Here is a 17,907-nt window from a genome sequence, read left to right on the forward strand (position 1 = left end):
TCACTATCTTATATTCTTTTTCAACTCACTTATATTCAGAAAGCTATAGTTTGAAAATTTAATAATGTTATACTTTTACCTTTTAAAAACGGTGGTTTATTTTCGGATTCTCTTAATTGCAAACAACTTAAATTTAATCCCTTAATACACACACTAGTAATATTATTTGTTAAATTAAACACATTTAATACGGAGGTAAACTGTAGCAAAGCTTTCTATCAACTACTATTTATATACACCGCGCCATCTTCTAGCAAATTCCAGCAATATCTATTGCAATGATCAACCAGAGCTTTTAAAGCTGCTTCACAGTTACTGTTGTCATAACTATAAACAATAACGGAGTACAGTGGCTCATTTTCGTTTTTCATCGGCCAAAACTCTGTAACTTTTGAACCGATAGATATATTTTAGAAATTTTGTTTTGTTGGACAGATAACTTCTTGAATTTTTCTCCAGATTTAATTTCATTAAAATCGGTTCAGCAGTTGTTGCGCAATTTAAGGTTAAAGTTGAACTTTTAATTTTTGTATAGCATTTAGTATGAAAATGGAAATTTTTTGTTTTTTGAATCAGCTATACTTATTAAAAAAGTTATCAGCAAATAAAAACAAGTAATGTTCGGTCAAGCTCGACTATATAATACCCTACACTATAATTTATATTCGTGAATGATTTTCGGAAGAGGGCATTATATGGGAGCTATGATTAATTATGGACCTATCGCCATGAAATTAGGTCGTGTGATTTATGTCTATATGGAAGTTATTTCTATTGAATTTTATATTTATACCAACATTTTTAAGAGATTTATGCTCGTTAAAGTGATTTTCGGAAGCGGGTCTTATATGGGAGCTATGACTAATAATGGACCAATCATCATAAAATTTGGTGACATTAATTCAGTTTATATAAAACTTATTTGGAGCAAAATTTGTGTAGATATAAATATAATTTAACCATTTACGACCGATAAAGTATAACTTCGGGAGAACATTTGTATGGGTGCTAGGTGAAATAGTGGACCGATTTCAGTAATTATCAATAGACTTCGTCCTCGGGCCAAAAAAAATGTATGTACCAAATTTTATCGCATTATCTTCAAAATTGCGACTTGTACTTTGCGCCAGTCATATGAACAAATAAAATAAAAATAGAACAAAAATTTGGGAGTAATTTCAATCAAATGAAAAAAGTGTTCAACAAACAGGTCAAAACAGGTCAACAAGTATATATAGGCTTAAAGAGGATACTTTGGACTTTCTCCTGGTTGTAAAATTTGTTTAACCCCTTTTGACCCTAAGCACTTTTACTCCACTGAAATTCAAATTTGGCTAAAATATAGTACCTGAGAAAAAAATTAATAACACATCAGGTATAAACGGTACAATGACAAATCATATCAGCTCTTAAAGACTATTATCCTACCAACATAACAAAAGAAAAATCATCCAATTATCTGTAAGAGTTTGCGAGTAATGATAATTTACTTCTGATCAAATTTACAAAAATCACATTTTTTATAAAATGACATAAAATATTTGACTTTAACAGCATGCCACGCACACAATTGACAATATTTTTATCTAATTTTTTGGCTACCATAGTTTCAATGTGTTTACTATTGAATGGCATTAAAATTTTTGAAATCGGAGTTAACAAAAAGTTGGACTTTTGGCCGATGAAATTGAGATATAAGCCACCGTGCGGCGTGCTATCAACATTGTTTATAAGTAGAAGTTTCAAGCGATTGAGATGTTGATAAACATGAATGTTGCAAGCAGCCGGCTGCAGCCATTACAGGCCGTTGTATACAAATTGATAATGCAATTTCATTAGCCGAAAAATTTTCAATATTTTATGTTTAAGTTGGAGGATTTCCAGAATCAGTTTTTCAAAAAGCTTAATTTGGTCTCGTTTTGGTACATGATAACTGTGGGTTTCAAAATTTCTCGATCCAGAGATCGACTTCAGTCATTGCAAGTCAACATATTACGCTAACGATCCTATTCATCTTGGTCTCAGCATAACTTTTTTTGTGATTATGAATTTGAGACCTTTTAATCCTTCACTTGCTAAACAATTCCTCTCTCTTATCATTGGTTTAATTTTTTAAGAAGTGAAATAAATGTTATCACTTGCTCATCTCTATTTCAAATCCGGTTACTGACTGGTCGCCTGTTTTAAAAATACATGTGATAGGGAGAAAGGGGGTACGTAGAGCAAATATTGTTGAAATTGTTGTGAAACAAATTTAAGCTCGAAAGTCATGTTTTTTTTTGGGAGGGAAAAAATGAATTTTTTTCTAGACTTTTTTTCTGAGAGAAATTTTAATATGCAAACATGCAAATGCTGTTAAAAAGTATTTAAATGGAATTTAAATTCATTCAGTTAAAAGTACATATAAAAAAGAGGAAAACAATTTTACTATAAGTTTTATAGAAAAAGAAAATGCAATTCAATTTGTTTTGTAAGACAAAAAAAATAAAGTTGGCAAAACTTGGTGACATTGAAAAATGTGACAGAGAAATAATTGAAACTCAAAAAAAAAAACACTTGTTAAAATTTAAAATTGTATTCGAAACATATTAAAATAAAATTGAGATGTGAAACTTTTGCTGTTTCACATATCAAGGACAGATTACTTATTGCTTCTAGAGAAGCTATAAAGTAATCTTTTGAGAACGCATAGTTGCTGGACAAAATCAACAGTTTGTCAGTAGTTCAAAATAATCTAATACATTTTGGGGATTCAACAATTCACTACGATTGATACCTGGTTTTGTTCTGCTGAAATTTGATAAAAAGATCTCAAAAAACCAATTACTTTCTTTTGCTTAAATTTAACCAAATGTATAAACAATTTTAAATCTGAGGGCCTATATTCAAAACCCTCTATCTTAAAAAACACAACTTTTCAGGAGAAATAACAAAAATGCAAATAAAACGGCAAAAAAAATATGTTTGTTAAGAAATTCACACCATTGATGAGGGCAGTTTACCGTCATTTTCGTGAAAATCAAAGATAGAGTGTTTTGAATATATATCGTCCCCTTAATAAAACAATAGTGTATAATTTTTTTGCCATTTCGAAATAATTGAGTTTAAAATTTTTGTGTTAGTAGACATCTAGAACAAAAGTTATATTTGAATTGATCTTTTGACCCACTTTGTGGAAGTAGAAAATTTTTACCACATATAGAATCAGTTATGTAGATTCTTATTATGCAATATAATGTGTATATGCTTATACACTATTGTTTTATTGAGGGGACGATATTAAAAAAAGTCAAATTTTTCTAAGTTTTGTAGAATTTTATATTTAATTTTAACACAACATTTTTTATCTTTATATTTTTAGAAAAAGCTTCCGAATTGGGCTGGCCATTAACACTGACTATAGTTTCCATATTGTCAGCAATTCTAGGAGCCATTATAATGATAGCAGTAGTCAAGTGCAGAAGGTAAGTGAATTCACTAGAATTATTTTATTTGAGCTGAATTTGAGGGGTATAATTATTGCTCTGATCTTAAAATTAATACTATTCTCGAGTCTTATTTATGTCCACAAGATAAATTAATTTAGTGATATTTTATATAGTCTTAAAGGTCTAGTAAAAATAATAGGTATTTTTCATATAAAGTGTTTGAACTAGATCCTTATATCCGAAGAACTACACGCAGAGAAAAAATATAATTGGGCATTGTTACTGTAACCATTTAAATAGTGTTACAAGATTTTTAACAATATTATAGTCACAGTAACCATTTACATGATTGTGGTAACCATAATATGGTTAATTTACGATTCACATGATTGTATCAACCATATATATGGTTACAGTAAACAAATATATGTTTGTGGCAACCATATTTATGATGAATAATTGTATCATAATATGTTGTTCTCAGATTATGATAAGCCTAAAGCCGAGAGCACCATAATATGATAAGTCCTTCATCATATAAATGGTTGTCACAAATATATATTTGTTTACTGTAACCATATATATGGTTGATACAATCATGTGAATCGTAAATTAACCATATTATGGTTACCACAATCATGTAAATGGTTACTGTGACTGTAATATTGTTAAAAAACTTGTAACAATATTGAAATGGTTACAGTAACCATGCCCAACTATATTTTTTCTCTGCGTGTAGTCACGGGCTAGTTTTGGATAAAATATTTTTCTTTCAAAAACATTTATAGGTATAACCACCAATATCTCAAAAAGTCGAGGAACGAGGAACTATTTTAACCATTTATCCTATTAGGTACTTTTTAAAAGAAAGTACGCTTTGAAAGGTACTATTTTAAAGACAGTACTATTTTGCAAAATTAACTTTTCAAACAGTTCTCTTTTAAAAAGGTAACTCCCAAAGTGTTTTTTAAAAAAGTAAATTCAAAAAATACGGTTGAGGTAATTTATTTAAAAAAGTAGTTTTTAAAAAGTACCTTTTAAAAAAGCACCTTTTAGAAAAACTACTTGTTAGAAAAAATACCATTTAAAAAAGTACTCTTAAAAACAAGTACCTTTTAAAAAAATAATACTTTAATAAATGTACCTTTTACAAAAACTACCTTTTAAAAAAAGTACTTTTTAAAAAAAGTACATTTTAAAAACAGTACCTTTTTTAAAAAAGTGGCTTTAAAAAGTACCTTCTAGAAAAAGTACTTCTTAAAAAAAATACTTTTTAAAGAAGTAACTTTTAAAAAATGTACCTTTTAAAAAAAGTATTTTTTAGAAAGAACCTTCACAAAAAATATCTTTAACTTTTTAAAAAAATACATTTAAAAAGTACCTTCCAGAAAAAGTACTTCTTAAATAAATAAATTTTAAAAATAGTAGCTTGAAAAGCTACATTTAAAAAAGTATTTTTAAAAAGTACCCTTGTGAAAAAGGTGCCTTTTAAAAAGTACATGTTAAAAAAGTACCTTCTAGAAAAAGTACTTTAAAGAAGTAACTTTTAAAAAATGTACCTTTTAAAAAAAGTATCTTTTAAAAAAGTACCTTCAAAAAAATTATCGTTAAAAAAATACAGTTTAAAAAAGTAGCTTTAAAAAAATTATCTTTTAAAAAAAATACCTTTAAAAAAAGTATCTTTTAAAACAGGATCTTTTAAAAAATACCTTTTATAAAAGTACTTTCTAGAAAAAGTATTTTTTTAAAAAGTACATTTGAAAAAAAAGTAGCTTTAAAAGCGTACCTTTGTAAAAAAGTACATCTAAAGTACATTAAATCATCATTAAATCAAGATACTTTTCATGAAAACATCCAGCCTTTTATTTCTACCTTATTGTCATTCCACTATTATAATATTAAACAACAAAATTTCCCCCAAATCTTTCTTCTTCTCACTTGCAGAAAAAAGACATCACATCAACGTAGTGGTAAGTGTCAACATCATTCTCCCAAACAGCAACTACCGCTTCCCTCTATCGATCAGCATAACAATCACTTGCAACAACAGCAACAACATCTCAATCATCATAATCATCTCGATCATGAAAACATAAATCAACATCACAATCTATTCTATCCTCCTCCAACAATAACAACAGCATCACATCAATTTCTCTTACAACCATCAGAGGCAACCCAAAATTTCAAGCAATTACCGTTGAACAGTCACCACCACCACCTCCAGCAGCCACAGCTGCAGCAGCAACAACAGCACCATCATAGTCACAAACGACCCTTAGGAATGATGCATCACATACAGCAACAGCAACAACGCCCGCAGCAACAATTGGATCATCATTTGCATCATCACCCGCGCACCGTAAGCTCTTCATCATCATCGAACGACAACAGCAGTAATTGTACCACACAAACCAGTCTAACCACACTGTATCAGACAAAATCTCACAATGAATTGAAATCTTTGAATATCGAAAGAGAAAATTCCATGTTAAAACGACCGCTGCCACCGAGACCGGATGAGCGAAGCGAGGAAGAAGAGAACGAAGACGACGATGATGAGGACGAAGACGATGTCGATGATGACGATAGTCTAATGCCGGAGCATTATGTGTACGAAGAGCCAACCATGCAGGAATCAATAACGGCTGTTGTGGTGGTGGCTGCTTCTGGCAATGGCATGGGTTCTTCTTAAACAAAAAAACAAAAACTACCAAAATTTTCCCCCTCTATTTCCACATATACTCATACCAAAAAAACCAAAACAAAAACAAAAACTTAACAAAAATTCATAATAAAATTTGGTGCTTATTTTTTACTTTGTTCTTCTTCTCGTTCTCGTTTTCGTTCAGACACGCATGTGCAATGGTGGTCACGCAATAAACGTCCGAATGGCAACAATAATCATTTGAGAAGAAGTAATATATACACGGCCCACCCAGCGGATAGTATAAGGGGCCTGCAACAGCCCAATTCATTGTCAGCCTCATCGTCTATGACAGCAATGACAACAGCCATGACTGTGGCTCCTACTGCTGCTCCCTCTACGAACACAACACAAATGCCATATTATCATCCACAGCAACAACAACAACATGCTCACACAATGCCAGTAGTTCAGCATGTTCTAGGTAACCAACAACAACAGCAGCAGCAACAGTATTTGCAACAATTTGAACATGAACATGAATATCATCAACCTCAAGAGTTACAATTGCAGCTGCAACCACAACAGCAACTACAACCATCAAATCATTTTAATCATCCGCATGCTCATCATCATCATCATCAACAACAACAGCACAATAATAATCTTCACCATCATCATCATCATACTCAACAACATTCAGCTGCAGCAGCAGCAATAGCGGTGGGTAGTATGTTGCAGCATGGACCACAGCATCAGCATAGTGCGTCTATGTCTTCATCGTCTACGAATTCAATGCCCTCATTGTCAACTCAGCCTTTGCAAATGCAAATACCAGAACAAATACATTTACAGTCAAGCAATCAACCACAACATGTCCACATGCAACACAAACAACAACAACAACAACAGCAGCAGCATCATCATCTGCAGCAACATCAACATCAACAGACGCAGCCAAACCCATTGCAGCACCAGCAGCACGAACAAGATCTAGAGTTAGAACAGTCATCATTATCATCCGATTTACATGACAATATGTTCCACTGGCCTACTGCGACATCAATCGTGACCAGCTGAGTCGAGGAGGCTGCAACCGATGCAGCTACATGACAACAAAAACACCAGCAACAACTAAAACTCCAGCCACAATGTGAACAGCATTATGTTGGTCGTAGTGGTGTTGGTGGTGGTGGTGCTGGTAATGCTGGCAATGGTAGCGTTGTTGCTCAAACTGTGGACGTTGCTGATGTTTTAGCACAAACAAGTGAATTTGAATGGACACGAGCCAAAAATTTTAAAAGTCTAAATAATGACTGGATTTGGCAGTGAAAAATACTCGTACAAAATAAAGGCCATTTACCTTAATAATAAAATTACTACAAAAAAAAAAACAAAAAAACACAAACAAACAAGAAAAAAAAACAACTAGTAGAGAAGATTTAAATGCTAAAATTTATATTTGGATGTCTGTGTTCTAAACAAAATAGTATTTACATCAGGTGCTGTTGCCAGTCAGTCAGTCGTAGGCTTAGTTGTTAGCTTCAAATAAAAATGGAAACTTTTTACACATGGAGAAATGGAGGGAAAAAAATCAATTCGATTTAAATATTATATGAAATACAGGTAATTGTTGCACTAGATTTCTTAAATAGAGACTTACTAAAGCTTTATGTTCAAGCTGTTTCCTCGATAAAGAGCCAAATTCGAAATTGTGTATAAACATCAGAGCTTACCCTACATCTTTGTTTGTAGATTATTTAGATTATCATCTACCAAAGAATAGAACAATATTCGTCATTCATATTTATTTGATTATCGGTGAACGTGATTAGTCAGATTCTTAGTTTTAAAACGCAAATGCTCGACCGTCAGCGCAAAAGTCATGTAACCCATTTTTGGTTGCTTTTCTGATGTTACATACAGTCCTTACATTACCATCTATCGATACAAAAGTGGAAATTAAATGCTGATGGAACTGATGAATCGTTTTTTGACAAAGACTTTATTATATTATTAAAGTAATGCAGCAAAAGTGGTGTAAGTTGAATATACCACAAATAGTTTGGGGTTACACCACTTTTGCGCTGATAGCCTCATATTAAGGAAGCTCTTGATATAATAAGAACGAGAAGTCCGATATTCTCATTATGTGAATTCAGATGGATTTAACCAATTCTAATGATTCCTTGGAGCATCGTCGGAATTTAAAGTGTGTTCCGATGAATTTTGAGAATTTGTTCTTCAAGAAGACCTCATTAATTTTTTGCCGTGACTTTCCCAGTCAAATATTTACAATACAGGATCCATATAAATACACCAAATGCATGATTTTAGAACTGTGGCCGGCAATTATAGCCACCTAGGAACGAACAGAATTGGTTATTAACCGGCAAATATCGAAACACGAAACTGATTAAATTTGAAACAAAAAACACAATAAATAACTGATATTTATTGACGATTTTTGGATCCATCTTGAGTGGTTTTATCTTTAATGGTGTGGATCGTTTCAGGATTATTCGCATAGCATCGATTTTCAACGTCACCCGAGGTGGCCAATTCACATCGTCAAGATGGCTGATAACACGATTACCGAACTCATTGCCCAAATAAAAAACTTCTAAGTTTATCTTATAAACAGTGTAACAAACAGATTTGCAGAGCCTAAATTTAACTTTTTTGTATCGAACATGTTCCGACTCAATCCAGAAATCGTTTTATTCTTATCGTACAAATTAGAGATATTTCGCCATGTGAGTGGAAACGAACCTTTCATGTGAATAGTTTTGTTTTCAGTTCCCTTTCCGTTAGGATATGTCTTGATTTGGATTTTGAAGCAGAATTTCTACATAATGTATGACAATTCCCTTTCAAATTCGTGACTTTTAGTCAGTACATTCGCGTAACAAAATGTGTTGGTTTATGTCTATCCCAATGTTGGCTCCACAAGTTGCACACTTTCGGCGACATAAAATACCATAAATAAATAAATAAATAAAAACCGATCGGAAACTCTGCCTGTCAGAGACCTAACTCAGTTGTCAAGAACCTATGTGGTGAGAACGTTTCAAAAAAAATTGCCCAGCTGTTCTAGGAGACTGTCTCGAACTAGTAATTCTACCTATCATTAAGGTTGATAATTAGCTACATGTCTTGTTACTTTAACACGTGCATGTGACCCTTTTGGACCTGAAACAATCAGTTGAAAACACATCTCATAGCCAGTCCAATAACCGATACTAAACTTTCCTCCTACAACTCTTCAATTGTTAACGTCTGGTTGGTAAAATAACTACTTTCTTAAGTGCAGTACAAAATAAACGTTTAAAGTTACTACACTCTAGATTACTTAGATACAATAAAGTGACAATTGACTTCACGCTAGGTGTCGCAAAAAGAAAATAAACTGTATGAGAATTATATCAATGCAATTTGTATTTTCTTTACTCACAAAAAAGTCCAGTAAAAAATAAGCATCTAAAGTGCCTACACTCTAGATTACATAGAGACACTTAAGAAACAATTTTCTTCACGCTAGATTTCATGGGATGTAGAAAGTAACCAATTGACTTCTCTCTGCACTACAAAGAGCAATTACGTGTCAATTGACAAGAAATAAATAAATTGGAGTCAAAATAATCACAAATACGAGTGTTGTTTTTGCATGGTGTTTTTCACTAATACATTTGCACCACTTAGGTTTTTGACAACTGAGTTAGGTCTTTGTCATGAGAGTTTCCGATCTAATTGTATTTATCTATGGAAAATACGTAACGCCAAACAAAAGAAAATATGAAAAAATCAAAATGAAATGTCTAAAAACAAAATAGAAAATGTTTACGCCATTTCCAATTGTATTTCAGAATTTTTTAATTGAATTTCAGAATATTCTAAGTGAATTTCAGAAATTCATGCCCTAATTTTGTAATACGTAACGAAACGTTTTTTTCGAATAAATTTGTCATTTTTGAATTTTCATATTTTTCAAAACGTATTTTTCGTATCTGTATATAAAATTGGATTTTATAAAACAGAACAAAACGTTCACAAGCGCTTGAAACATCAAAATCAAACGTTGAGAATTTCTTTTCGTTTCAATACATTTTTCATAGATTTTTAAATTTTCAAAGAAAAAACATTTTTTTGAGAATGTGTTTTTTCTTTTTATACATAAAAAATACAACAACAACAATTTGTTTTCCAAATAAATGTAAAAAACAATCAAAAAATTCAAAATTTTTCAATAAATTTTATTTGTTGGAAAATAAATAAAAATAATTTTATTTATTTGGCAGAAAGTTGACATAAAAACGATGTTTTCAAACTTGGTACCACAACAAAAAATTTACTTGAAACGCAAATATCGTTTCGTTTTATAAAATACCAAATTTTTATTTTTTCGTTCCAAACGGAAACGCAAACGAAAATTAGTTTGAAGATACAAAATGAGGCCATCATATTTCAGAAAATTGCAATGGTATTGCTATTAGAATTAGAAATTTCTTAAATATAATTAAAAAATTCTGAAATACAATTGGAAATGGTGTAGTTTTGTAAAACCAAATTATTTTCAAACACATTTTTTATTATGGAAGAAAAATTGTGTTAAAATTAGTTTGGCTTTACTACGGTAAATATTGAAAATTCTGCCTAATGTTTCTATCTTATGTATCCATTATTGTACCATGGGACCACTCTATTTATGGAGTAAGTAATGCCATCAATTCCATCATCGATTTAAAATAAAGAGTTAAAATGTCAATAAATAAGTAATAAAATTATATATTAATCATTCAATCCTTTCACTAGCTATTGAACATTTCGCTGGGTAATTTAGGTGTTAGCTTGTAAAGTACAGCTGTAACAAAATTTCCTTAAGACCTTAAAAAACCCCTTAAGGAAAGTAATCTCTATAACAAATTATATTTTTTCCAACACTTCTGCAAAAACCTGTGTAAAAAGTTTAATTGACATTGTCTAAATTTTTGTTTAGTAAAGCAGACAACAACCAAATAAAAGTGAGTGAAAAAGGTAAAATGAAATAAAGTATCTAGAGAATTATTTCTTAAAGAAAAAACAAAACAAAATAAACAAAAAGAAAGAAAGAAAACAAAAATCATGTCACGTCTTGTCCTTTTATTACATTTTTTAATGGCATTGTAGAATTTTTCATTATTGAGAAAATTTATTTATTTTATACCCTTAATATAAAAAAAAACAAAAATAAAAAAACTCAAGAAATCTAAAAGGTTGTTAAGGTCATCAGAATGAATTTAATACAAAAACATTAAAAAAAAAACAAACAAAAAAATTCACAGGTTAGCAACACGTAAAAGAAAAACATTCCAAATTATTTCTAATACATAAATTAAATTTAATTAAAAATATAAAAAAAACATATCATGATATTTAAATTAACTTCATTGTAAATAGCTGAATTTCTCCTCCTTTAAAAAATAATATTAAACACAAATAATGATTTCATAACATACATACAAAAAAACGTCCTATCAATTCTTTGCAACTTAAACATTCCTTTAAATAATAACAAAATAATTAAAAAATAAAAATAACAACTACTTTAAAGTTTAAACAAAACCATGTTCAAGTTTCTTAATAAAATTTTCTTAATTAAAAAACAATTAAATAAAACACAATTTAAGTACTTAAAGAAAACCAACAAACAAACAAACCACTATTAAATTTAATAAAAAATAAAATTTATCTTTAATATTAATTAATTATTAAAAGAAATCTAGTAAAAAAATAAAGCTACATAGAGCAAAAAATTTCTTAAATAAAACAGAACTTTATTTAACCTTACCAAACTTGGTAACAGCAAACAACCATGGGTTTTATAGAATTAACTGTTACATTGCTAAAGCTAATTAAAACTATAAGAGAGAAAAATTTTCTCTATGTATGTTTATTTTTTCCTTAATTTCTTAATTATTCTACTATTACATTTAATATATTGTATTTATTTTGAAACCAAAGACTAGTCCAGTGTGTGTTTTTTTATTTTAATTTAAAATTTATCTTAATTTATAGTTTGTAAAATATTCAAGCCTGCTGTATATAATTGTATTTTTAACAAAATGTATTTTTTTTTTTTAATTTTTATGGCAATATATTATTATAAATAATTAGTTATTAATAAATAATTAGGATTTTTCATTATATGTTTTTCATTTTGTGTTTTTTTATTATTGTATATTTTTTTTTATTTTAAATAATTTTTGTTAAAATCACAAATTTATAGTAAAAACAAATGAAGAAAAAAAAACCTAAATGAAACTCTTAAAGTTCCAAACTAAAGAAAAACAAAAATACAACAACAAATCGACAAATTAAAATAAAATAAAATAATAGAATTTAATCAAATTTCAAACAAGAAAATTAAACAAAATAAAAAGAAAATTATTAAAAAAATAAATTAAAAGCAAACGTTTTTTATTATTAACTAAAGAAAAAATATGGATATAAAAAGAGGTAAGTTAACAAGTAAGAGAGCTATATTTGGTTGTGCGGAATCTTATATACCCTTCACCAAATTATACTTCAAAATAAAAATTTTAAATATTTTTTTTTGGTAAACAAAATTTATTTTTTTTGCATTTTTTGGAAATTTTTTTTCAAATTGTTTTCTAAATTTTTATACCCTACACCACCATAGTGGGGAGGGTATTATGCGTTTGTGCAGATGTTTGTAACGCCCAAAAATATTAGTCTAACACCCACCTTAAAGTATACCGATCGACTTAGAATCACTTTCTGAGTCGATTAAAAGATGTCCGTCCGTCCGTCCGTCTGGTTGGCTGGCTGGCTGTCCATGTAAACCTTGTGCGCAGAGTACAGGTCGCAATTTTGAAGATATTTCGATCAAATTTGGTACATATTACTTTTTCGGCCCAAGGACCAAGCCTATTGAAACTGGCTGAAATCGGTCCATTATTTCACCTAGCCCCCATACAAATGTCCCCTCGAAATTGGACTTTATCGGTCATAAATGTTTAATTTATCTATGTATCTACACAAATTTCGCTCCAAATAAGTTTTATATATACAAAATTCATGTCACCAAATTTTGTTACGATCGGTCCATAATTAGTCATAGCTCCCATATAGACCCGCTTCCGAAAATCACTTTAAAGTGCATAAATCGCTTAAAAATGTTGGTATACACACAAAATTCAACATAGTTAACTTTAATATAGACATAAATCACACGACCTAATTTTGTGGTGATTGGTCCATAATTGGTCATAGCTCCCATATAAGGCCCACTTCCAAAAATCACTCAAAAATATAAATTATTGATATTTTAAAAGAAAAATATTTTTACTCATTTACTTGGTGTAGGGTATTATATGGTCGGGCTTGACCGACCATACTTTCTTACTTGTTTTTTTTAAATTTTCAAATTTTTTTATCTTTTTTCAATTTTTTTTTAATATTTAGCGAAAAAACTCTTTTTGTGGAAAAACAAGTAAGAGAGCTATATTCGGCTGTGCCGAATCTTATATACCCTTCACCAAATTATACTTCAAAATTTTAAATATTTTTAGGTAAACAAAATTTAATTTTTTTTTAATTGTTTTTTTAGAAAAAAATGTATGACAAAAAAAATTTTTTGATGAAAAAAAAAATTCGGGTTAAAAAATATTTTTCCCGATTTTGACCCATTGTAGGTCCAACTTACTATAACATTATCTACATCGTTGCAATGGACTTTGAAATATCTATCATTATCCATATTGTCTATATTAATGACTTAGTAATCCAGATATAGATCAAAATTTTTTGCTCATATCTCCGTTATTTATGGACCGATTTTGCTGATTTGAAATAGCAAACTTCTCGAAAGCATGTCTGACAGAATTATTAAAGATTTGGATCCCGAAGATATCTGGGGCTTCAGAAAATTGATTTCAACAGACAGACAGACGGACAGACACAGACAGACGGACATGGCTTAATCGACTCCGCTATCTATAAGGATCCAGAATATATATACTTTATAGGGTCGGAAATGAAAAATGTAGAAATTACAAACGGAATGACAAACTTATACGAAGCTGAAGGGTACAAAAATCGGGTTAAAAAATATTTTTCCGATTTTGACCCATTGTAGGTCCAACTTACTATGGTTTCTATCATTAGATATCCGTATTTTCTATATTAATGACTTAGTAATCCAGATATAGGTCAAAAATCGAGGTTGTCCTGGTTTTTTCCTCATATCTCAGCCATTTGTGGACCGATTTTGCTGATTTTAAATAGCAAACTTCTCGAAAGCATGCCTGACAGAATTATTGAAGATTTGGATCCCGAAGATATCTGGGGTCTTCAGAAAATTGATTTCAACAGACAGACAGGCGAACATGGCTTAATAGACTCCGCTATCTATAAGGATCCAGAATATATATACTTTATACGGTCGGAAATGAAAAATATAAAAATTAAAAACGGAATGACAAACTTAATATACCCTTCTCACGAAGGTGAAGGGTATAAAAATGGATTGTATGACCTAAAACTGCGGGAATTACAATAGATGTAGGATCTTTTAAACGCGGTTTTTGCTTTTAATAACTTATACGTCATTTTGAAGGGCATATATCTGTCATTTATTCTCACTTATAGTGTAAATAAAAAAAATTGTTTTGCATTGCCGGCCTTCGGCCGGTCGTCAAGGTTTTCTCCTCTGGGGTGTATCAAAAACTGGCTTCGCTCAGAAAAGATTCTTTTTACATCGTCGGCTTTCTGAAATATTATAAAACCTTTCTGCAATGAAAGAACTCTTTTCTGAGCGAAGTCAGATTTTGATACACCCCGGAGGAGAAAGCCTTAGCGTCCTGCCAACGGCAATGCATTAAACTTTTCTGAGCGAAGCCAGTTTTTGATACACCCCAGAGGAGAAAACCTTTGCGCCCGGCCGAAGGCCGTCAATGCAAAAAACGTTTCTGAGTGAAGCCAGTTTTTGATACACCCAAGAGGAGAAAACCTTAGCGAACGGCCGAAGGCCGGCAATGCAAAACACTTTTCTGAGTGAAGCCAGTTTTTGATATTTATGAGTTCTGCTTTTGCAAAGTAGAACCCAATAAAAATTAAATAACTCCCAATACAGTGAAAAAACTCCTAATTCCCAAACAAATTTTCTGAATGAAGCCAGTTTTTGACACATCCCAGAGGAGTAAAACTTTGCGCTACGCTATAGTGCCGCAATGCAAAAAATTGTTGGTAATCGAAGAATAATTTCACATTGTAGTTCCTTTTTTTAGATTACATAAATAAATTGCTTCGGATTGGGAATTATATCATTTCTATTGGGATTTATTTCATTGGGAGTTATTTCGCTTTTTTGCGACAAATATTTTTAAAATTATGAAACCGCCGACTATTTTACCCTTTGGTAGTTATTTCATTTTTCAAGTTTGGGAATTATTTCATTTTTGATGGAAATTATTTCATTGGGAGTTATTTCATTTGGGAGCTATTTCACGGTACCGATGTCATTATGTATGAAATACAACATCGAGCAAATGTCCACCGGGGCTTCACTGGGTGGCGCGCTTCTGAAATGTCCTATTTTCCATGACTCTGGCTTATAAATCAGGTTGAAATTTGGCGATTGTATAGGTTGTGTTGGCTTTAATGGCCGCTATGGTATGTGGCTTATTTGCACAGAGCTGGGACTTAAGAAAACACCACAAGAAATAGTCTAAACGCATGATCTCGGCGGCCAGTTCACATCACCTCCATGTAAGACGACCATGCTCAAATCGCTCGTGCAGAATATCCAATGTGACATGACCTATTGAAACGACATGTCATTGGTGTTCATATCATCCAATTCAGCTCAAAAGAAGTTGGCAATCATTAACCTATGGCGCACGCCGGTGACGGTGATGTCCTGGCCAACGTCGTTCTCTAAGAAATATGGACCGATGGTGACACCAGCCCGAAATCGACACCAAACACTGACTTTTTCGGCATGCATTTGATGCTCTTGGATCTCATATGGATTTATATCGTTCCAAATTTGACAGTTTGCTTTGTTGAAGTACCCATGCATCGTAAGTACTTGTTCCCATTGGGACCTCAAATGGTTCAAAACTGGTGAAAGGCCTATAAGGTTTACTAAGGTACATATATAAAACTTGGAATACCGTGCTTTGGGGTTTTAGAACAAATAGGCTAAGTGAGAAATTTCGAAATAAAATGGGTTAAATTTGTAAGAACTTGTGAAGGAAACCTATTAAAAAAAAGATAACACAGACAATTATGCTTTAAGAATATTGTTACGAAATTGTACTTGAAATGTAACGATTTTAACGGCTGATTTAAAAGTAGCAGAATGCTTTCAAATAGCAGTGCTGTAATAGCAAACTGTAACATATCTGTGGGCATTATTAACATTGAATAAAAGCTTTCAGTTGACCATTGATCGTAAGTTGGCAACGCTGTTTGCTGCGACCGTATATTCGAATTCGAATATTCAGTTAAAGAACATTGTAGAAAGTACACCACAGATGGCGTATGTATTAGAAAGCTCTAGACAGTTAAAGAGCAATCTATAATGCAGACGGCAGTGTTATAAATAGTGGCAGAGGTTGCAGTAGTGAGTGAGTTTATCAGAGACGCTTTTCGAATAAACATCAACTGAGTGCTGTGTTTTTCAAGTGAATTCGTGTACATTGTAAAGTGTGTCTGTATTTCTGCGAATTTATAAACGTGTATAAAAAAAAACATTGAGTGACTATTTAATTCTGTTGTTGTACATTTTAAATAAATAAAGAGTTGTTACAATTTTTAAACTACCAAACGGCTTTTATTTGCAATCAAAAGTATCCGGTTTATTTAAAGGAAATAAACCAAAGTTTTGAAAGGGTTAAAACGTAACAATATATTAAATTTACGCAAACCACAAAATTTGTATGTCTTCGTGTCTTACTTTAAGACCATATAACGCTAATACGATATAGTGTTTTGAGTCCCTCATCAATAACTACTCTAATGTTCTTTATTAGTTTCCAAAATATTTTGATTCTTCCCCATTGTGCAAATATTTGTGGGAGCTGCAGAAGATGCAGTCATGTCATCAAGAAGTTCATTAAGCTAACTATTAGAAATTTATCAATAAGTTATCAAAAGAAATGTGTCCTTAATTTGCCTTAGCAATCAATGTTAACTGCAACACATCAAATTGAAATTAATCTGCCTCAAACATAAATTTAGTGTCACAGAAATTTGGCTTACAAAAAAAAATATAAAAAAATTCAATTCAATTTGTGCATAAAAAAAGGAAAAGCCCAAAAAACTATAAACCCAGTTAATCAATAACCATTTCATGACAAGCCATGTTAATAAACCATGAAAAAATGGGACATATACATAGTTGACTGCCACACAAAGGAACTAAAAAAAAATAAAATCGCTACATAATCAATATTTTTCAACTTTACATTTTTTGCTCATTTTTTAGTTGCCATCATGCAAAAGTAAAAGTCACTAACTGAAATATTGTCATTATTTCTCTTTTTTTGCTGGTTGAGTCTGCTGATGTTGAAGCTGTTGTGTTATTCATTCGTTCATTCACTCACTCACTCACAGTGTGTTGGCTGTTGGTTGTTAACCACCAATATTTATGATACATGGAGTTTATGCATAAATTTGTTAAAACCATAGAAAATCCTATAACAACAGGGGAAAAAAAATTGGAGAAAAATCGAAATATAGGTTGTCTGGTCACCAACAAACCAAAACGAACAGATAAATATAAAAAGTAATCATAATGAAACAGCACGATCATAAAAAAGGTACCAC

General features: G+C 31.1%; 1 protein-coding gene across 1 annotated transcript in view; it reads left to right on the forward strand.

Annotated features, from left to right (window-relative positions):
* LOC135954938 (putative uncharacterized protein DDB_G0268364) overlaps positions 1-7,502 on the forward strand; it is a 33,184-nt gene extending 25,682 nt beyond the window's left edge. The window contains exons 3-5 of the mRNA XM_065505188.1: positions 3,362-3,464; positions 5,373-5,398; positions 6,281-7,502. Coding sequence (XP_065361260.1) covers positions 3,362-3,464; positions 5,373-5,398; positions 6,281-7,155 — 1,004 coding nt within the window. The 3' untranslated portion in view covers positions 7,156-7,502. The remainder of the gene's footprint in view (positions 1-3,361; positions 3,465-5,372; positions 5,399-6,280) is intronic.
* Positions 7,503-17,907: the final 10,405 nt, after the last annotated feature.

Source organism: Calliphora vicina, chromosome 3 (assembly GCF_958450345.1).
Source record: "Calliphora vicina chromosome 3, idCalVici1.1, whole genome shotgun sequence".
Taxonomy (NCBI): Eukaryota; Metazoa; Arthropoda; class Insecta; order Diptera; family Calliphoridae; genus Calliphora; species Calliphora vicina.